Here is a 22,719-nt window from a genome sequence, read left to right on the forward strand (position 1 = left end):
GTTAAATAACTCTCATCAATTATGGGTGAGGATTTCCTGCTGTAATATTTACACGCAGTTGCACGCTGTAGTTGTTCTACACCGTCTGATCTGAAGTGAACGGTTAAGATCTGACATTGTGTGAAATTATTGAAATCTGTGCTTTGAATTGCAACCTTCAGATCATAGATTGATGGCTGAGATTTGCTACTGCGGCAAACTGTGTGAATTTGCTACAGCAGCAAATCCTGATCCATCAATTATATATCATCAATTAACACATCAATTACATCATTAAGTGCGTTTGATTTGATAAAAAATGAAGGACATGACAGAATAACTCCAGTTGTCCAGTGTTTGATTTGTAAAACAGTTTCAGGAAGAGGACAAACTGGAGGCAAGGGACAGGACAAAAACTACAATTTTTGTTCCTCGTCAAACCACAACACAACTTTTTGTCCCACGTACAAGTTGTCTAAAATACAAAAATAGCATTTCGTCACCCAAAAATAATATAATACAGAAAATTATTCAATACCATAATTTGTCTTGTGTTGTTCTGCCTTATGTTGTGCTGTCCTATCTTATATTGTTCTGTCCAGTACTTACTATTTTGCAAACCAAACACACACACATTAATGCACATCATCAAATAATTTATCAAATATATGTGACTACGAATGTATCGAATATAAGCATCAACATGCATCAAATAGATCTCTATACTAATTTTATTACTAGAACGCTGACCCGTGCGCCGCACGGGTCTTTTAAAGTTGAATGTTATAATATTTTTAACCATTGATAATGTATTTTTTTTTTTTGGTAGAGAAGAGCGCAAAGCCCAAATTGTATGTCGCTTTGGAAAAAAAAATTTGTCCTAAATTATATGTCGCTTTACAATACCAATGAAATATTTATGTTACTTTTCCTATTATATCCTTAACTATTAATTACTCTCTTCTTTCAATTATTTCATTTATATTTTCCATACCATTTATTAAGGATAATTTTGTAAAACAACTCATAATTTCTCTTCCCCATACAATATTAATTACATTTCTTAATACGTGTGAAATGACCAAAACATCTTACAATTTGGAATGGAGGAAGTATTATATTTTATATTTTTTCAAAAAAATATATAAAATTGTCTTGTATTAACATTATGTATGCAATGAGTTTATATAAAAAATAGTGATATTCCTTAGGACATAAATCTTCTGACCAATGTTGTTTCGTGACATTATTATAAATATCTCTACGGTGTATTTTCCCTCCTTTTACAATTATCAAACATGCTTCATTGCAAAATCCTAGTGATTGATCAATATTTCTCAACATTATTGAGACTCCAAATTTCTATTTTATATCTTTAACCCGCTTAAAATTTATAAACAAAACTTCATAAATGAAAATCGCCATAATATGTCCTTCAGGAACATTTACAAACAAAAATATATCTTATTTTTATATGATTAACATTTCTAAATAAAACTTCTTAAATGAAAATTGTGTCTGATAAGTACACTCAACCAAGCTAATATCAAATTAAGTAAAATGGAAATTACACAATTATAATACTCAACCTCACTATATATTTAAAAAAGGAAAAATAAACTTTAAATAACTCAAGAAGTAGCAATTCGAAGTTGAAGCTTGAAAAAAAGAGTTTTGTGCATAGTTCATCAAGTTTTGGCTACTCTACAATTGAAAACCGAATAAACAAATAAAAGTACTTAAACATTAATCATCAAATCTATAAACATTGGCAATTCCTTGAAGACCTTTTAATCTATTATAAACATCTATCAATCAAATACAACATCAATTCTTAAATAAATATTCAATCAAAAAGGCTATTTGAAACCAATTCTCCATATTTACTCAATTTGACAGCTTCCACTTAAAATGGTAAAGAAATTGGAACGTGGCAACAATACGAAAGGTATGGAAAATGTAATTCATTGTCATTATCTTCTAGCACAAACGATGAAGAGCAGACCTCTCTTTTTCAAATCTCTATCCAAAATTCTAATACTCAAGTATCAATCACTAAATAAAAACAAAAAGATATCATGTAAACAAAAAACCAACATAAAAGGGGGGAGGAGGAATTATATTTAGACACAAAAAGAGCGCAAAAGATAAATTACACAATATTCATTCAGTGTGCAAAATTATTACCTAGCAACATATTAAAGTTGATTTACCACCATATGAATGATAAATCAACTTTCCCCCTTCAAAGCATCACATACATTTTGATTGTCAATGTCAACATTACAAAGAATAGGAGAATCCTAAACTGATAGTAGAATAAAGAAAGAGTAAAGAAAATGAATACAGTCAGCAATATCACAAAACCAAATACCAATAAATTTCCTGTGTTATTTGTTTTTGAACAAACCTGTGTTATTTGTTGTATGAAACATGTACATATTGTAAAGAATCTCACACTAAAAGGCATGAGATCTATTATAACAATTGCAGCTTTGTTAAACTTGTTTCATGCCATAAGACATACCTCTGCATTTGATTTACACCTCTAATTTTCAATGAACATGAGTCTTTCATAATTAATTTCTTTTATCTCTTACGTTTTAACTTTGACACATAACAAATTTGCTTCCTCTAAACATATACCTTGCATACTACTATATTATTTAATACTTAAATTTGATGCACTTGCTTATCCTTACCTTCAACAGATAACATTTCATTGCTCTCCCAACTTTATCAATGTATGAGATTATGGACGGTGAATTATCAACTCAATGTTTCGGTGTCTACATATCCTCCCTAAAACCACACCAAATAACAAACAAAAAATTACTAACAGTTTAAATTGCTTACAAAAACAGCCATCTTGATTATCATTAAAAAAAAAAAAACATCAATAAAAACAAACATTAATGTAGCGTGTCCTTGTGTCTCTAAGAACACAACATAATTTCTCAAACCTTTAACATAAAAATGGAAATCAAAGTTTTAAGATGAAACCTAAAAAAAATATGGAGCTAAAACATAAAGAAAAAGAAGAATCCCCATCATCCACACATCGTTCTGTGAGATCCAATTATCTTTTTGTCGACCTTTTCTCAAATTAACAACTATTTTTAGTAAACTTCATCAAGATGATTGCACAAAAAAAAAAAAAAAGCAAAAAATAGATCAATTGCCATAGATTGTAACTTCCAATACTGCCACTAATATCCGCCTCAAATGCCAGCCTAATGTGTCTGTATAATGAATGCAGATAAACTTTTAATAGATCGTAGTGTGCCTCTTCCAATGCATCAACTGAAATTTGAAGGGAAAGAGGGATCAGAGACATAACAATAAAATAAAATAAAAACATCCTTAAAACATAACTCTCTAAGAACAAATCGATGAAGATGATGGGTTTAGGGAAAATCATGGATGAAAAGTGGGAGAAGAAAAAATTATCAGGAAAGATAATGGAGATAGAAAATATGAGAGAGGTCAAAAAATGGGGAGAAAAAAAAAATCAGAGAGAATTAGATGAGAGAGTGGAAGAGATGGGAGACGGAACTGAATTGCCTCAAGTAAATGCAGGTCATGAATTTGCTTTGGAAATAGCGGAAAGGAATTTGAATTTCAAAATGCAAAGATAATGGAAAGCCTAACGAATTCTAATTACAAAATCCCTCAATAAATGCACACAAAGTGGAGGGGCTATAACAGAAGTGGATTAAATGAGAATAGACTTTATTAAATGCCATCATTCACATTCCTCATGTACATGCATCGGCAAACAAAAATAGTTGTAGGAGGGAAATTTAAAATTTGAACTTAACTTGATGAGTAGGAAAAACACTAAGCAGAATTAAATGTTTGTTTGATGGAGGGAAAATATTAGGTTAAAATTAGGGTAACATATAGCTTGATCAGACAAGCTTTAGTAAGAAAGATTAAATAATGATAATATAAATAAATCAATTATTTGAGTTGGTTGATACAATTACTTAATATGGGTTTATTTGACAATCATTCTTTGGCCGAGATCATTTTTATTTGACAATCGAAGAGTGCAGATGAGATGGCGGTTGAGATCGAAGAACGTCGCCTCAACCGTCCCTGTTACAGTTTCGCGTTGCCATTGTCATCGGCAAATCTCGATTTGAATTTAAAGAGAGACGCGAGAGTGAGAGAGTGATGTCGAATTGAGAGAGACGGCGAGTTACGAAGATGAATAGTAAGGTTGATGATTCAAGCGTGTTACCAGAATCACAGTAGTAAAAATTGATAGTAAGGTTGGAGAAGATGAATGGGTTCAGGAAATCAATCAAGTATGATTAGGTACATGTGTTGTTTAAAATGAAGCTTTTAATCATAGCTGTCTGTTTTGATCCAAAGATTGTTATTTATTCCTACCATTCTCATGTAAACATATCATTCTCACTTGATATGTTTTATATATTGTTTTTTCTAGATTACCTTTGAAGAATGGTGGGTAATTTACCCACCAACCAATGAAAATGAGCAATTTGTTGGTGGGGTCAAGATAGTTCATGGATACCACTTAAAAATGTGCTTATGTGGCTAATGTCTATTGGTTGGGGTAAATTACCCACCATTCTTCCATGGATACCCTAGTTGTCACCCTGGTTGGAGAAAATGATGTGGTGTGTTGCGAATTGAAAAAGTGGGTGTTGAAGGTTGTTGAAACTTTTCAACCATTGTAAATGGTCTAATATTTCATTTTGATTTCTCAAAAAAAAAAATTATATTGTTCAACTTTTGGATAACAAATTTATATTATTTGTATCACAATATAACAAAATATAATGTTTGAGTGATGTGATTTGTTTGTCATTGATTAAGAATTAAGAATAGCATTAATGTGCTTTGGATAAATAATTTAATTAAGTGCTCATAGCTTAAGTATAAACTATGGAAAATGATATATTGGGCGAAAAAATTCACACGAAATCATCCCAAGCCCATGCATTCCGGCTTTGAAGTGTTTTAATTGGCTAACCATTTACCCCACCCAGTGTTTATTCTGGCCAGCAAAAATTTTAAGTGGTTGAACTTATTTCGCTATGCAATCGTGAGACAATTGCTCGCGATGCATAGCACTCCTCATAAACTATTTATAACAAAAGATAAAATAAATATAAATTGTTTTCTTATAAGCTATTTATAAATGAGTTATCTTGGAGAGTTTGTAGAAATAAGTTGAAAACAGTTGATGGGCATGTAGTAAGTTGTTTCTACAAGTTCTTTGAAATAGTCTCACAAGTTTTTATGCAAGCAGGTGAGGTCAAATAAGTTAATCCGAATAGACCCTAATAAATACACCCGTTTTTGGTTTGTTTGAATTGGTTGGTCTTGCAAAGAAGTTACTTGTAGTTCAAGTTCTAGTAAGATTGGTGTGATAGCTGGTGTGAATGTCCAGGTAGTGAGTGCATTGGTCTTGGCCGGAGTTTGTTGTGTACTGTGCAATAGAAGGAAGAGGATGGCAAGACAAAGGCGGTCGAAGACATGGATTCCTTTATCTGTCAGCGTTGCAACATCACATAAGATGGGAAGTAAATACTCCAACGGCACAACAATAAGCATTGTTTCGAACTTGTAGTATCTTGTTACTTTTGCGGAAGTTCAAGAAGGTACAAACAATTTTGATGAGAGTTGGGTTATAGTTGGGGTAGGTGGTTTTGGGAAAGTATACAAGCGAGACTTAAGGGATGGCAGGAAAGTGGCAGTGAAAAGGGGGAATCCGCGATTGCTGCAGGGGATTGCGGAATTTAGAGCTGAAATTGAAATGTTGTCTCAGTTCCGTCATCGTCATTTGGTGTCTTTGATTGGTTACTCACTGTGATGAACAACATAGTATAAGCTATATCAGCGGCTGCAAGAGTAACGTAAGGTAACAAACTCTGTAACTAACCAACAACAGATTATCATGATATAATGCATTGTCAGATCAACAAATATCAGTAAATGAATCTATTGACGTTATGGTCATGACATAAGAAATTAAAACATGATGAATAGAGGGATAGTTGAGTCTTCCTCCGTATTTATCCTTCAACACTACAAAGCCTTTTCATGGTGCAAAAAATGTCATTTCTATTTCACTAGAATTCACTCCTGTGTATATAACCAGATGCAAATTTGTAATGAAGTAACCAAATTTAGTAAAACAAATAAAAAGGGTTGTGCATTGAGTTACATGATAATGAGAGAACGTGATATTTACGAAGCATCAATAGCCATGGTGAAAGAAGAGAGGGTGTTGTGAACCCATAATCTTTTTAATCCAAAAAAAATAAGATAATGAGAGACTCATAAATATTTATAACTATAATTTTTTTGTTTTCACTTTCACCCTCAGAAATTCATAATGAAGGAATTATAAGACTAATGTGTATTAGGTTGGGGGTAAATAAAGTTTAATCATAGATTATTCCTTCACTAGAGACAAATTCAGATATTCATCCTGATACTTCTCTTTTCCACGACTGTATCTCAAAGAAAGTTGTCCCTCGACTAATTTGTGCTCAGTCGAGATGTAAGTAAGGTTTGAATGTTGTTTCATCAGGGATAAAACATGAATATTCGTCCCTTTTAGAGTCACTAAAGTGCGATCCATAGTCACATTTTTTAAAAAAACAATTCTTTTAGAGTCACATGTCCCCCTCGACTAATGTTTTTTATGTATCCAAAGTCACATGTCTTTGGCGCTTTAAAGTCGCTAAAGCGCGGTCCAATCTTGCCTACTTAATCAAATAGTATAAATGATTTTTTCTATTACCATTATTGTTATATTAGATTTTGTAGTTTGTGTCAAACCATAAATTTGCTAACTTTTTATATCCTACATCAATATTTGAAAAGATATTACTACAAAATAGAATTGAAATAGAAAAAAAAAAAAATCAATAAAAGTCAAAAAAAATTAAAGGTCAAGTTTAAGTCTCAAAATAAAATTTAATTTCATTGGACGTTTAACTTAGTCAAAATTTAAAACGAACATTGCAAAAAGAGAGGTAGAAATTTCAAGATAACAAACAACACCTGAATTGTAACAACAATAATAGATTGAGAAAAACCCTATATCTCAGCAAACGAAAACACATTACAAAATAATGACTCCCACAACAAATAGGAGAAAATTCAATTGTAAAATAAAGGTATCAATGGTAAAATAAAGGTATCAATCAAATATCAAAACATTTCAAATGGATCCCAAAATGATGAGAATTTACTCTGTAACTAAGAACTTCCTCTTCTAATGTATACATCTTTCAATTCAAACTATGCTGTACTGCAGCATCCACTCTTCTTAACATCTGAAACATCATCTTTACCAATATTGATAGTCTCTCCCTTAGGCACTGATGCAGAGCCATTCTCTTTCTCAAGAGTCTTCTTACTCACTACATTGTATATCTGAGTGAGCACTTCGACGAAAGCATTGTCCACATTCAATGACTCTAGTGCAGAAGTTTCCATGAAATATATGTTTTCTTTCTCGGCAAATGTGGTAGCTTCTTCCGTTGACACAGCTTGCAAGTGTTTAAGATCTGCTTTGTTTCCTACAAGCATGATTACAACATAGGCATCTGTGTGATCTCGAAGCTCCTTCAACCACCTTTCAACATTTTCAAATGTCACATGCCTTGTTGAGTCGTACACCAGCAATGCGCCAACAGCTCCACGGTAGTATGCACTTGTGATTGCACGATATCTGTGATACATAAAAAAGAATGAGAGACTACAAGATTCAGGAATGAGTTATATAATTTATCTAAGTTTGATTAGCATGCAAGTACCACATTGTAGATGGAAAAATTCTCTAAACAGAACTCTCGTTTTAGAGGAAAAAGCGAGATTACGAGATTTAGGAATGAGTTATATATTTATCTAGTTTTGATTAGTATTATCACATTGTAGATGAACAAATTCTCTAAATTGAACTCTCATTTTGATTAGTGTTATCACATTGTAAATGAACAAATTCTCTAAATTGAACTCTCATTTTAGATTTTAGAGGAAAAAGTAAGTGCATATTTGGTATCATGGTGAGAGTTCATCAGAATTACTCAATGTGATACCAAACATGCAATAAGACATCTTGATAGTTGATTTCATCTGTTGAGATTATTTTAACTTTAGAGGAGTTAGATCCAAAAACAATATTAACAAGTTTAAAACTTAAAGTCTAGACTTTTAGAAGAGAATCTAGGGGTAATTGGAACAATCATATTGAACAGAAACTGATATATTGAAATTGAACAAATTGCAAACTTTGAAAAAACTAAATGGATATTGGAAGACATAAACAATGGTTAGGCTCTACCATCCATAGTTTTTGTGATCGTAATGGAGTCCGCATTAGTGATATTTAACCCCAATTCTCTACGATATTAAGAATCACAATCACAATGCAATTGCAACCACAGTCACAATTTAAAATCTTATTTAACAAAAAAAAAATATCCAAGATTAAAAACATAACAGCAGATTGAACCCCAGCATCAAAATTCCTTCTCTACCCAGCAACAAATGGTAAGACACAATCCTCTACTTATGATCACTATCCTAAACACCAAAATCAAAAGCAAAAACTGCACAGCCACAAAAAAGTAACACACTTTTGCATTCTCACTCCATTCAATTCAATTCATCAATCAACAACAAAACAAACAAAATTCTTAAACCGTAATCCATTATCTAATCTACCCAACAGCAAATTCACAGACACAAAATCCTCTGTCTATGATCACTGTCCTAAACATTAAGATCAAAACCAAAAACCAAATAAAAAAACACACTTTTTCATTTTCACTTCAATCAATTAATCATCAATAACAAAACAAACAAAACCCATTAACAAAAATCAACAACTAAAACCGAGATCATAGACTAAGCATAAAGAATGAAATTGAAGAGAAAAGGAGTGACCTTTCTTGACCAGCAGTATCCCAAATCTGAGCCTTAACAAGCTTATCAAGAATCCTAACACTGCGAGTAGCAAATTCAACACCGATGGTGGATTTGGATTCCAAGTTGAATTCATTTCTAGTGAATCTAGATAAAAGATTGGACTTTCCAACACCAGAATCACCGATCAAAACCAACTTGAACAAGTAATCGTATTCTTCATCTACAGCACCCATTGATAATGATGATGAAAACAAAATGGTATTGCTGAAATATGAAGATAGATCGAAAAATGAATGAAAAGGGTTTGAAGGAAGTAGAGAGAGAGAGAGAGAGAGAGAGAGAGAGAGAGAGACGTGTACTGCCAAAGAAGGAAACGTAGGAGACTGTTACAGAAAAAGGTGGCCGAATGAATAGAATTCACGCTCCTCAATCAAATCAAATCAATCTTTGTTTTTTTTTTTCTTTTCAATTTTATAATAACGGCTATTTTCGCAATGTTAGGAAGGCGTTTACGACTTTGATTTTGTTTTTTTTTTTGAAGGGGACTTTGATTTTGTTTTAAAAACTAGGTTTTTGGTTTAATAATCGACTAATTCCAATGTGTCCAAATGTAGAAGAAAGATTCGTGTGGACTAATCCATCAACATTGGTATCAATGGTTAATGAAACCGGTTTTCCCCGCATCTGCATCAATATCCAGTTAAATCGATTTTTCTCCGGTAAATACGGGGGCGAGTTCAAATGTCATACTTATACGCTATATCAAATTTGAATCTAGATAAAAATGTTAACTTAGCAATATCAACATTGTGGTTGATATAGATCTGTTAGAAAGTCACCGCCACCTCCATATGTTAAAAAAAATGAGACAATTGTCATTTTAGTCTTTTTTTTTTTAATCAACAAATATTATTAAAAGTTAGGTTGTGCAAAAAGCACAAACCAACAAGGAGGAAAAAGAGTACAAAGGCCGCCAACAACGAAAGACCAAACACCTAAAACAAACTCAATAAAATACCCCCTAAAAGCTGGATCAAAAGCGGAAACGCTCAACAAAACCAAACAAAATAAACCACCTAAGACCAAGAGGCTACCCAACCTGCTGCCAAGGCAAGACTGTACGCACAGCCGCAGTGCTCAGACAGCAGGCCGCACAATAGCAGCGGCCACAAGACCCAACAGAATCTCCTCAAAATCAGAAAACAGCAGCAAGAGCACATGAACAGACACACACAGCAGAAAGGCAAGAATGCCACACAACTGCATGTATAACGAAACGAATAGCCACAATAATCTTTCAATATATCGAAATTTTAAAATAGTCGTTGATTATGTATTGTGTTAGTCATAGTCATTTACGTTAATATGTTTCGTTAAAATTATTATATTAGTCATTCAATATACTTACTTATTGTCATATAAGTTCCTATTTACTGTCATATCAGTCCCTATAAACATCGAAGGACTATTTTAATGTTGAAGACTATTTTGGTTGAAAATGCACAATCAAATATTATTTTAGAATTTTGATTCTATTTTAGAATTTTGTTACATTGAAGAAGAACTATTATGGCTACTATCAAAATGACTATTATCTCAAAAATAAACCATTTAAAACAGTTGCAAAGAAAAAGAAAAAATAATACATTTTGAACCAAGTTAGTCACGATCCAAGTTGTTGTGTTTGAAAAATAAAAATTGCAATCTGAATTTGTCACAATCACTCCATTGAATGTTCAACTTGTGTTGGCGATATCTTGTTAAGATAAATAAAAAATAAAAAAACAAGGGAAGAGATTCAACCGCGCCAGGTAGGGGTCGAACCTACGACTTTCTGCTTAGGAAACAGACGCTCTATCCACTGATAATTCATCTATACTTGTTTAATTTCTTTGGAGGCAAGCAAGATAAACAAATATAACTTTGAGGTTAAGTTTTCTTAAAGAACAATGAGATTGGAGTATGATTTTTGTTCTGCATCTTGATGTAATTGTTGCTGTTTATGTGGGTTAAAAGTCATTAAAATAATTTAGCTGCTTAACCTTTCAGCCTTTGTTAAAAGCAAATGACAAAAATTAAAGCTTTTTACAGCATGTGAAAAGGATCTGAATCATGATGATTAACCAAAGAATAATGCTAGGAATATTAACCGTTACTAATACTATATTTATATTTCAATTCATAGGAAAGGATGTACATATATCTTTGTTTTAAAAAAATTAAGAGTGTAAATTCAATTTGATCTTTTACATTTTTTCACGGTCCAATTTAGTTCCTGATAAAATTAAAATTAGTTCAGGACAAATTAGTTGTTGACTTATTATAATAGAGTGACTAAATTAGACCGTGAGAAAATTGTGAAGGACCAAATTGAGTCTTCACTCAATCCTTAAAATTAAAATATATGAAATAGACATGTTTATTTTATCCCACTCGCCATTATTATAAAGACGTCAACCAATATTAGATTGGCTGAATGAACCAGACTTGAATTCCTTAAATAAGGTTTTGACTACAAGGTTTGTTAACGAAAAAAATATGGTTGGAAGGAGAGACTTCGTGGAAGGTGGCCAACCAAATTCTCCAGACCATTCATAAAAACAAAGATCTTGTGCAACATTAATTCTATTATTTCTTATCACAAAATTTATCCTTGAATATCCAGTTACATATAACATAGGAACATCATTTGGACCCATCAACAAAAAATTACTAGAAAACTGAAAGAAAGTAGTAGAGTTTGGAATACATTTGTTCAAAAGGCTGAACCATGAAATCAAATGTCAAAGGATGTGAATCAAACATCAAACATGAATACTGATTAAAGGAAAATACATGATCTGTTCTTCTTTCTTTTTTTCTTTTGCTTAGGAGGCTGCAAAACAACCTTGATTGCAGCATCAAACACAGCCTTCACATTCTGAAATATTGCAATAAACACATAAAATTAGTACAAGATTAATAGTGTGCTTGTGTTAGATCTTTTTTTCTAATTCTAATTAATTTAAAATAACCATAAGTTTATAACTATATATGAATTAAAAGAATAACCTGTTGAGTCTTTGAGCTGCATTCTAAGTACACAGCTGCACCAATTGCCCTCTTCAGCTCTTCACCCTGCCCATAAATTTTACATTATTTATGTGTACTCGAAAAAACCTATTAAAAAACTTGACAGCGTATTAACGCAATCAAGCAATAGAGAGATCTCGGTCGTTGGATGAAAATCAGACAACTTGTATGCCAACTTAAATACTATTTGTGCTAGCCATCATTAGCGGCCGAGATCTGCAACTGCGTGACTGCATAGAATCCAATTCCTAGAACTTTTTATGACTTACCTGGGCAGTAGTAATAGCTGTAGCTCCTGGATGATCAATCAAATACTGCCTATCTTCCCTCAAATCTGCAAGTCAATAATATAAAAGTTCCAACTAATTATTAAATGACTACTAAGGCTAAACTTTTACCGTAAGTAACATAAAATTTCCAAATAAGTTATATATGTTTAGCTCCTACCAAGTTTGGTTCCCACAAGCACAATTGGTACAGTTGGAGCATAATGTCTGAGTTCAGGAATCCACTGCATAAAATTAGCTAGTGTTAGATTCAATTGAATAAAACTATACCATATAAAAATTCACAAGTGAATAAATGTGTCACAATAACCTTTTTAGATATATTCTCATAGCTGGCTCTGCTGAGTAGTGAAAAGGCCAACAAAAACACATCTGCTCCTCTATAGCTCAATGGCCTAAGCCTGTTATAATCCTCTTGTCCTGAATTTTTATGAAGCCACAAAAATTTAATAAATATTGTAAATTGTAAGACGTAGATTCGTTACCGCCTAAAGAAAATGGTTACCAGCAGTGTCCCATAATCCAAGATTAACTGTGCTGCCATCAACCACAACATTTGCACTGAAATTATCAAAAACAGTAGGCACATAATCCTACACAAAAATAAGAGAAGAACAAGTGAGTTTTTTTTTATCAACCAAACACAAACTAAATTTACATGTTAAAACAAAAAATAACATCATGTGTTGTTATCATACCGTAGGGAATGTATTGCTTGTGTAAGAGATAAGCATACAAGTCTTTCCAACAGCACCATCTCCAACAGTAACACATTTGATGAATCTAGCTGTACTCATTTTCTGTTTCACACCCTCTTTTTTCTTCTTTCAAAGCAAAGTTTTCTCTACCGTTTTATTGTTTCCATCACTGCATGCTTCTATTATATTTCCTTCACTTGAAAATATTTGAACTAAAAGTGGAAAAATGAAAAGAAGAAAGTGTAGTGTTAAGAAAGAAAAGGCAAGAGGGGTGTAAATTTGAATTTTGAATTGAAAAGGAGGGGAAGTGAAGCATTTAATAAGGCAAGTCCTATGGCACCAACTTTAGTGTGACTCCTTTTAACTTGAACATTATTGCATTTAGCTTTCTGTTTCTTTAAGTGGAAGGACAGAGTTATTAGATAAGCAAAAAAGGACTTGTTTGGTGTTGTAGTGGTGTTAGTTGGTTAAGTATTGTACAAGGGAGATAGTGAATAATTATTAGTACTTAGAATATCAACATTGTTTGATTAATGGCTACACAACAAAATGAGAATTAGTTACTCATGGAGAAAAAATACAAGTTGATTGTAAATATTGAAGGTTTAGAGTTTGGATAGTACCAACTTGGTACAAGTGTCATACAGCTAACCAAACACTAAATATTGGAGCAATTGAGAAGTGGGTGGATGGATTAGAAATTACTATGTTCAAGGAAAAATATTGATTTCCATGTCACTATATCGCTGCCCAAATGATAAATTTTTGTTCAAGTCCTCAGTGGATCTAATTTATTGACAGATTATTAGAGTTACTATGACCCATCAATGTGTTTTTTATTTTTTCATAGAAAATTTTTAGGTGAGTTGCATTTAAAAATCTTTGAGTGTCAATAAAAGTCTCTAAACTTATAAAATTGATAGAGATAAGTACATGATATTTACTAACAAACTCTTCACATTGTCAACAAGATTCAAACTAAAGTCTTTGTAAAATTTGAATTGAATCTTCACTAATTGGACTAATTTACCAATGTGTTTTCATTTCTTCGGTAAAGCAGACTTTTTTGGCATATAATAATAATAATTTACTTTGAATTATCATTATAGGTATGATGCTTTAATTAACAATATAGGATGTGTTCGTCTCTTCAAACCGAATGTTTTCATACTCAAGAGTCATAAATCAAACAATTGAACCAAAACTCTCCCTTCCGGCAAAAATCAAATCTCTCATCTCAAGTCTCTTACCACTTGAGTCAATTCATTATTTATCATTAATATTAATAATAATACTTTATATGCATTAATAATCAATAATATATGACATAGTACATTATTATTGAGTACCAACTATAATTTCACCAATTTGCAAGCAACTAGGATTATTTTTCACTTCCCTAAAAAAAAAAGGGATTATTTTTCACAAGTTTTTATTTTAAAGAAGAAAAAATACTTGAATTCTTGATTACGGTTCCCATGGAAAAAACAAACCAATCCAATCACCATCAACTAAAAGCTATGTCTATATAATACATGAGAGCAATAATAAATTTCATTAATACACCCAAATACAATTAGTATATTACTTCTCCCACCGTTTTTTTAGTTTTGTTAATTTAGTTGCCTTAAGCTAGGCAACAGCACCAATAAGCATAGCTTTATAATCATGATTTAGTATGAAAAAGTCTAGTTCAACCCTGTTTTGCAAGCTAACTATGATTCTTTTGAATGTATCTCATGATATACAGAGTACAAGCTAAGCTCATATCTTCTTAACTTCTTTGATAAAAGAGAAAATCATGTCCCAACTGAAAATGAAGTTATCTGTAAAGCAATATTGAATTATTTCCTTTTCGGTGCACAACAATATGAAGTTATTTTCCTCACCAAAAAAAAAAATGTGTCTTGACCAAAAAAAAAACAATGTGGAGTTATTGTTAGTCATGAATTTGATTTTTATTCTAATAAAATATAGGATTAAATATGTTTTTGGTCCCTATAAATATGTTAACTTTTTGTTTTAGTCCCTCTAAAAAATTTCTTCAACTTTTAGTTCCTCAAAAAAATTTCATCTTCACTTTTTGTCCCTCTTTTAAAGTAAACTCATATGTAAAATTCATATTTTTGAATAAAATTTTGCAAAAAAAATGCATAATATTATAAGAACCTCTCCAAAAAGAATTAGAATTTTTTAACAAAACATGAATTTAATATGAATTTTTATATGTTTGATGGTTAAAATTTCATATTTAATTTATGTTTTGTTAAAAAAAATAATTTTTTTTACAATATTTTATACATTAATACACAATTTCTTTAAAAAAATACAAAAATTAACTTAAAAATAGGGACCAAAAGTAGTGATTGAAATTTTTATAGGCATGAAAAGTTCGAGGAAAATTTTACAGGAGCTAAAACGAAAAATTGATATATTTATAGGAACAAAAACATATTTAACACTAAAATATAATACACAAAAAATTAAGTTATAACTTTTTTGGTGTTACTCAAGGAAAAGAGGTTGTTCTAATCCGGAGTTTGGTATACAAGTAGTTAAAGTTTGATCAAGAATTGTCCTATTCATAAATTGAACTTGAATTATCTCAAACAATTTGTCTTTTAGTGAAAATTATTAACCATTTACATTCAATCATTTTATTTTTTTTCTTTATGGACAAAGATAGGCCTTTTGCTTTTCTCTTTATCAAAAACAAAAAAGATAGACATTTTCTTACGCAAAACTCAAACTCTCATTTCATGTTTGAATATGGAGATTACAAAAAGCCATATGAAAATATTTGTGAGTTAATGAAAGTGCAGAAAATAAGTACAAGTAAAAAGATTGGGTTGATCTGGTGGTATTGTCTTGAAATTTTAAAATGTACTTCTCTTCAAGATCTTGGATTCAATTTTCACAGTTTCAATTTGATTGGGCTAATTTAGCTTCTTAAAAAAAAAATTACAAGTATAAAGATTGATTATTATTTCTTTAAAAGAAAAGATTGATTTTTTTATTAACAAAAGACTTAGCTAAATACTAAATATTTTTATTAACAAAAAACTTGGTAAAATAGCCAAAAAAAACTGGACAATTTTATGTTTGTTAATTGTTTTGAATGGTAAAAAATAGATTTTTTTAGTAGAAACCATCCGCTATTTAACGCGAACAAAATCGCCTTGAAAGTATCACAAATCATTTCCCACCATTTAAGTGAAGTGATTTTGATTAAAAGTGAGTTTAAAGTAAAAAAATTACAATTCATTTGAGTTGGTTTAGTTGGGTTTGCCTGGATCTTCGAATGTGCATCTTTTCAAGATCTTATATTTAATTATTTAAAAGTGAGTTGAATTATAAATTTATGTGTAAAATTCAATCATAGTATAATCAAAAGCTAAAGAGGAGAAACTATGTCCTCTGAGTTTGTCTTCTCCGCTCAAGGTGAACCAAGCTTCGAAAAACCACCCGACCCCCCCAAAGCCAAACTTTCTTTTCGAGATAAACTGTTAGGAACCCAAAATGCCATACCATCACGTGAAAAAGAGAACTTGATCGAAAAAAATCTTGTCCGCATTGAATTGGAAAACGGAAACCGTCTACTACCAAAGGTCTTCTTGGAACCGAAGACATTCCAGGAACTCTGCACCCCATGGAAGGATGCGTTGGTGGTCAAATTGCTAGGGAAGAGCCTCGGTTACAATACCATGAAGGAGCGGCTACAAAGAACTTGGAAGCTTCAAAGTGGTTTTGAAATCATGGATAATGACAATGGCTTTTATATGGTCAAATTCGATCAAGAAGCAGATAAGGAGAAAGTCATCACCGGAGGACCTTGGATGATTTTCGACCATTGTTTGGTTGTCACCCACTGGTCACCAGAATTTGCATCACCAGAAGCCAAAGTTGAACGGACAGTTGTTTGGGTACGTTTTCCTGGGCTAAATTTAGTCTATTATGATGAAAGCTTCTTACTAGCAATGGCCTCTGCTATTGGCCGCCCGATAAAGGTAGACACTAATACACTAAAAGTTGAAAGAGGAAAATTCGCCCGTGTATGTGTAGAAGTGGATCTTACAGTGCCAGTAGTGGGAAAAATTTGGATTAACGAACATTGGTATAAGATTCAGTATGAAGGATTACACTTAATCTGTACTAATTGTGGTTGCTACGGTCATCTGGGAAGAAGCTGCAGCGTCAAGCCAACCAAAACTGCCACATCCAACCCTCACCACCACCCAACCGCCGCCACTCAACAAGAAAACAGCCACCATTCTCAGCGTGAGCCAGCCACCATTTCCATCAATTCAATGTCGCAAAACAGTAACGGAAATGAAATAAATGCCATTAACGAGGTTGAACCAATTCTTAATGGAGGCGTTATTACTATTAATGAAGGGACACAAGAGCTACATGGGGATTGGCTCCTAGTTTCTAGGAGGAAAAAACCAGCCAACATCCAACAGTCAACCCATTCTAAAAACGCTAGCCAAAACAAAGCCAACAGATTCTCTGTCCTGACTAACACGGCCCACCAATCGAAACCGAACAGCTACCCCTCAAGGACTAGCATCCAAGTGATTCCACAAAATACAAAAAACTCAACTGACCTAAAACGGCGCAGGCATAACAATGATAATGATGACATAATCATTCAAAACCTAAGTATCACTCCTAAAGCCATTCTTAAAAGCCTTCACAAAAGCCTTCATAAACCTGTCCTTGATAAGGTCATACCTGACGTCACTAACCTCACACAAGTAAACCATAAGAAAACAACTATGGACCCACCCCACTTGAGCCAGCCAGACTCGGCTACCCCCCCACATAACAACAATCCCATAACTCCTACCCCTCAAATTAATACTCCTAGGCAGCATGCAAATTGCAGTGGCACTAATGAACTTGATGTGCAAGATTTGGAAGACGAAGCCATGGCTAGCCAAGACAATCTTCAATCTATGCAAGCTCACGAAACATCAGAAGGAAAACATAAGGCCTCCAGTGACACCAAGGAGGACATGATTACCTAATATCTCTTGAACCAATGTCCTATCTTCCTTCATTATTTTTATGGAAGCTCTACTAGATGTTTCAATCCTCTCTTGGAATATCAGAGGGGCACAAAACAATAATGCTCGAAGACAGCTTAAAGATTTATTGAGAAAGTTCAATCCCACTTTCCTAGCTATTTATGAAACCCATACACTTTATGCTAACCTTGCATCCTTTTGGAACAATAATAACTACAGACCTGTCCACATTGTTGATGCAAATGGCCACTCCGGCGGAATATGGCTGATGACACACACCGCTACTAACTTTACCTCTACCGTCCTTGATTATAACCAATATTCTATCACTTTCAACATAAGTCGAGGCATCGCAACCACCACTTGCACTTGCGTTTATGCTAGTCCTAACGCTTCCATGCGCACTAATTTCTGGAACTACCTTTCATCCATCAGCAACACCATCACCAATCCTTGGATGCTCATTGGTGACTTCAATGAAACTCTTCTTCCGAGTGATCAAAGAGGGGGCATCTTCCACCATAATAGAGCAGCAATGTTCTCGAATCTTATGGATAATTGCAACCTGCTTGACATCACCACAACTGGAGCCCGCTATACTTGGCATCAAAATTTCAATGGGCTTAGAATTCTTTCCAAAAAACTTGATCGCGGTATGGCAAATGTAGATTGGCGCATGCACTTCCCTGAAGCTTTTGTCGAAGTTCTTTGTAGGCTTCACTCTGATCACAATCCACTTCTCCTCCGTTTTGGTGGCCTCCCACTGGTTAGAGGACCCAGACCGTTTCGCTTTGAAGCCGCTTGGATTGATCACAAAGACTATGAGAGCCTGGTAAGAGACTCTTGGAACTCTGCCAACCATGATACCATTTCAGCTTTAAATATTGTCAAAGACAATTCTATCATTTTTAACCATGAAATCTTTGGCAATATTTTTAAAAGAAAAAGACATGTGGAGAACAGGCTGAAAGGGGTTCAAAACTATCTTGAAAGAGTGGATTCTCTTAGACACACTCTTTTAGAAAAAGAACTTCAACAAGAATACAATCACATTCTTTATCAAGAAGAGATGCTTTGGTATCAAAAATCCAGAGATATGTGGGTTAAATTTGGTGATAAAAACACTTCCTTCTACCATACCCAAACCATTATCCGCAGAAAGAAAAACAAAATCCACACCCTCCAACTCCCAAATGGATTTTGGTCCACAGATTGTGACACCCTCCAAGATGAAGCACATAAATATTTCAAAGATTTTTTTACTAAAAGCCAACCTCATCATAACCGCACCTTTAACATTGGCACACATCCAACTGTCGATGAACTAGGCGCTTCTTCCCTCACCAAGCCCGTCACCAAGATTGAGGTTCTAGCCGCCCTCAATACAATGAAACCCTACAAAGCCCCTGGACCAGATGGCTTCCAATGCATATTTTTTAAGCAATATTGGCACATTATTGGAGATGACATTTTTCATATGGTCCAATCTGCTTTCCAAACTGGTACCTTTGATCCAAACATCTCTGATACCCTCATTTCCCTCATTCCCAAGACCGACCCCCCCAGCACTTTTAAAGACTTTAGACCCATTAGCCTCTGCAATATTGCTTACAAACTCATCACTAAAGTCTTGGTTCACCGCCTCAGACCAATTCTTAATGTTATCATTGGCCCCTATCAAAGTAGTTTTCTACCTGGTAGGGGCACCACTGACAATTCGATTGTTTTGCAGGAAATAGTACACTTCATGAGGAAAACCAAAAAGAAGAAAGGGTATGTGGCTTTCAAACTAGATCTTGAAAAAGCCTTTGATAATGTTAATTGGAAGTTTCTCCATAACTGTCTGCATGATTTCGGTTTCCCTGACATTACCATCAAACTCATCATGCATTGTGTCTCATCCTCCACCTTCTCTGTTTTGTGGAATGGCAATAAGCTTCCTAATTTTAAGCCTACTCATGGTCTTCGTCAAGGCGATCCGCTCTCTCCCTACCTGTTCATCCTATGTATGGAAAAACTCTCCATTGCCATAAATGATGCAGTCAACCAAAGGAGATGGGAGCCAATCCGTATTAACAACACCGGGCCGTTTTTATCTCATCTTTTATTTGCGGATGATGTGCTTCTATTCACCAAGGCAAAAAGCTCCCAATTTAAAGTGGTATCAGAATTGTTTGAAGAATTCAGCATCGCGTCTGGTTTAAAAATCAATTTAACAAAGTCTCGTGCTTTTTTCTCTAAGGGAGTCCCCCAAGCCAAGATCCACAAGCTCACTACTATCTCCGGAATCCGTAGCACCACATCTCTTGATAAATACCTAGGTTTTCCTATACCCAAGGGGCGTCCAATGAGAAGTGATTTCGCTTTCATCATTGAAAAAATGCAGAATAGGTTAGCTTCTTGGAAAGGTAAGCTCCTCAACAAAGCAGGCAGATTGACCCTCGCTTCATCTATACTTTCTTCCATCCCAACTTATTATATGCAGATTAATTGGCTTCCACAAAACATTTGCGACAACATCGATCAAGTCACTCGTAATTTTATTTGGAAAGGCAACAATAACAAGGGCGTACACCTCGTTAATTGGAAAAAAATTGCCGCTCCAAAACAATTTGGGGGTCTAGGAATTCGAACAGCAAGGGAAGCAAATACCAGTCTTCTTGGTAAACTTGTTTGGAATTTGGTTCAAAAAAATGATAAACTTTGGGTGAATCTTCTTTCCAATATTTATTCTAGTGGTCCGGATTTCCTTTTCAATGCATCAGCTAAACATAACAGCTCTCCCAACTGGTTTTCCATAATCCGTGCTAAAAATGTACTCAAAAATGGATATGTCTGGAGAGCAGGATCAGGCAGCACCTCTTTTTGGTACAGTAATTGGAGCGCGCTTGGCACTCTTGGTTCTCATGTTCCGTATGTTGATATACATGATATTCAACTCACTGTTCAAGATGTTATCACCAATAATGGTAACCACACACAATCCATCTACACCATTCTCCCACCTAACCTAGCAGAAGTTATAAACAACATCCGTTTAAACTTCAACCACTCAATTGAAGACGCTTTCATTTGGCCCCAAAACAAAAATGGAACCTATTCAACTAGCAGTGGTTATAGTTGGTTAATCTCACGCCAATCTGCGGAAGTTCAGAACAGTAAATCTTGGAGCTGGATTTGGAGATTGAAAGTGCCGGAAAAATTCAAATTCTTGGTTTGGTTAGCATGTCACGAAGCTGTACCCACCTTACAATTGTTATATCACAGAAACATGGTTACTTCACCTTTGTGCACCAGATGCGGTGAAAATGATGAAACTTTGTTTCATTGCTTGCGGGACTGTCGCTTTTCTAAGGTTGTCTGGGAAAAAATCGGATTCTTCAACCATAATTTCTTCTCAACCAATGCGGTGCACATATGGTTACACGACGGTGCGTCTTCTTCTTGTTCAACCCTCTTTCTATCCGCCCTATGGTGGATTTGGAGACAACGCAATCTCATGTGTCTAGGTAATGAAACTCTACCATTACCCCAACTCTGCAGCAACATTGACAATCTGAAGGTATCCATTAATACTGCCTACAACAGCACACCTTCTGCACCTACGCTGGACAGGTTCATTCGATGGAATAACAACAACTTCCAATGCATAATCCTAAATGTAGATGGCAGCTGCAGTGGCGACCCTATCAGAACAGGTTACGGCGGTGTTATCCGGAACAACACTGGCGGCTTCATTTCGGCTTTCTCGGGTCATATTAATCACTCTCAGGACATTCTTTACGCAGAGCTTTCAGCACTCTTCACGGCATCACCTTAGCTATTGGCCTAAATTATGATGAAGTGGCTTGCTATTCGGATTCCCTTCTCACTGTCAATCTGGTCAAGGAAGAGTTAAATCAGTTCCATGTTTACGCTGTCCTTATTCAGAATATCAAAGATCTCCTCTATCCGAGAAACTACTCCCTTCACCACTCTTTACGCGAAGGAAATCAGTGCGCCGATTGCTTGGCCAAGCTTGGAGCTTCGAATAATGAGGCTTTTACAATTCACAACAGCCCTCCAGAGACCCTTCTCCCTTTTCTACAAGCGGATGAAGTAGGGACGCTTTTCCTAAGGCGCTAGTTCTGTTTTTTTCTGTCAGTTTTTCTATTTCTTTTTGTTTTTGTTTAGCATTGTAACCAAAAAAAAAAAAGCTAAAGATTCTTTGTACCAAAAAAAAAAAAAAAAGCTAGAAATTCTATTTTTTTTTCTTCTTTTGGGTGAAAAGAAATTGTAGTTTTAACTAGAATCAAGCATATTTAAAATAAATAAAAAAACTAGAATTTAGCAAAATTAATTGAGCAAATAATCACTTTTGTCCCTGACTCTGCACCTCGCTGCCACATAGATCCTTGACTCAGGATTAAATACAAATACGTCTTTGACTCTGCACTTTCATTATCATTTTAGTTTCTAACGTTAAAAATATTTGTTAAGTGATGATGTGGTGCATATGAGGTGTCACAGGGACCAAAGTGAAAGTAGAAAATGGTCAGTTTGGTCCTTGAACCAAAAATCAATATTCCCAAATTGAATATCAAATTCCAAAATCCCTAAATCTCAAATCCCTAAATGTCATCTAATTCTCTCTTTTGTTTAAAATTAATCTTCCATTAAACACAACTTATTGTTAGGTCAGTGACTGTGCATACCTACTATTGGTTAGGTCCCTGACAATGAATTAACAAATCC

At 34.0% G+C, this 22,719-nt stretch overlaps 2 protein-coding genes across 2 annotated transcripts; both read right to left on the reverse strand.

The window, feature by feature from the left end:
* Positions 1–7,017: 7,017 nt before the first annotated feature.
* LOC25487729 (ras-related protein Rab11B) lies at positions 7,018–9,336 on the reverse strand. The gene is made up of 2 exons (XM_013609728.3): positions 8,917–9,336; positions 7,018–7,699 (listed from the first exon to the last, which is right to left on the reverse strand). Exons 1-2 carry the CDS (start codon positions 9,129–9,131, stop codon positions 7,267–7,269), a joined length of 648 nt encoding a protein of 215 aa, XP_013465182.1. The 5' UTR covers positions 9,132–9,336; the 3' UTR covers positions 7,018–7,266.
* A 2,171-nt stretch (positions 9,337–11,507) lies between these two features.
* Positions 11,508–13,401, reverse strand: LOC25487731 (rac-like GTP-binding protein RAC2). Its single transcript, XM_013609730.3, has 7 exons — positions 12,956–13,401; positions 12,763–12,850; positions 12,568–12,677; positions 12,418–12,481; positions 12,240–12,304; positions 11,950–12,015; positions 11,508–11,818 (listed from the first exon to the last, which is right to left on the reverse strand). The coding sequence occupies exons 1-7, from the start codon at positions 13,052–13,054 to the stop codon at positions 11,720–11,722; spliced, it is 591 nt and encodes a 196-aa protein (XP_013465184.1). The 5' UTR covers positions 13,055–13,401; the 3' UTR covers positions 11,508–11,719.
* Positions 13,402–22,719: the final 9,318 nt, after the last annotated feature.

This window comes from Medicago truncatula, chromosome 2 (assembly GCF_003473485.1).
Source record: "Medicago truncatula cultivar Jemalong A17 chromosome 2, MtrunA17r5.0-ANR, whole genome shotgun sequence".
Classification (NCBI taxonomy): domain Eukaryota; kingdom Viridiplantae; phylum Streptophyta; class Magnoliopsida; order Fabales; family Fabaceae; genus Medicago; species Medicago truncatula.

What these genes read in the sequence shown, in the direction of transcription:
- LOC25487731 (XM_013609730.3), bottom strand. Translation starts at nt 13,054, where the DNA reads ATGAGTACAGCTAGATTCATCAAATGTGTTACTGTTGGAGATGGTGCT. An exon ending in TGGATTATGGGACACTGCTG is followed by an intron (nt 12,678 to 12,762) that starts GTAACCATTTTC and finishes ATAAAAATTCAG; the next exon opens with GACAAGAGGATTATAACAGG. An exon ending in CAGCTATTACTACTGCCCAG is followed by an intron (nt 12,016 to 12,239) that starts GTAAGTCATAAA and finishes ATTTATGGGCAG; the next exon opens with GGTGAAGAGCTGAAGAGGGC.
- LOC25487729 (XM_013609728.3), bottom strand. Translation starts at nt 9,131, where the DNA reads ATGGGTGCTGTAGATGAAGAATACGATTACTTGTTCAAGTTGGTTTTG. An exon ending in GATACTGCTGGTCAAGAAAG is followed by an intron (nt 7,700 to 8,916) that starts GTCACTCCTTTT and finishes TATGTATCACAG; the next exon opens with ATATCGTGCAATCACAAGTG.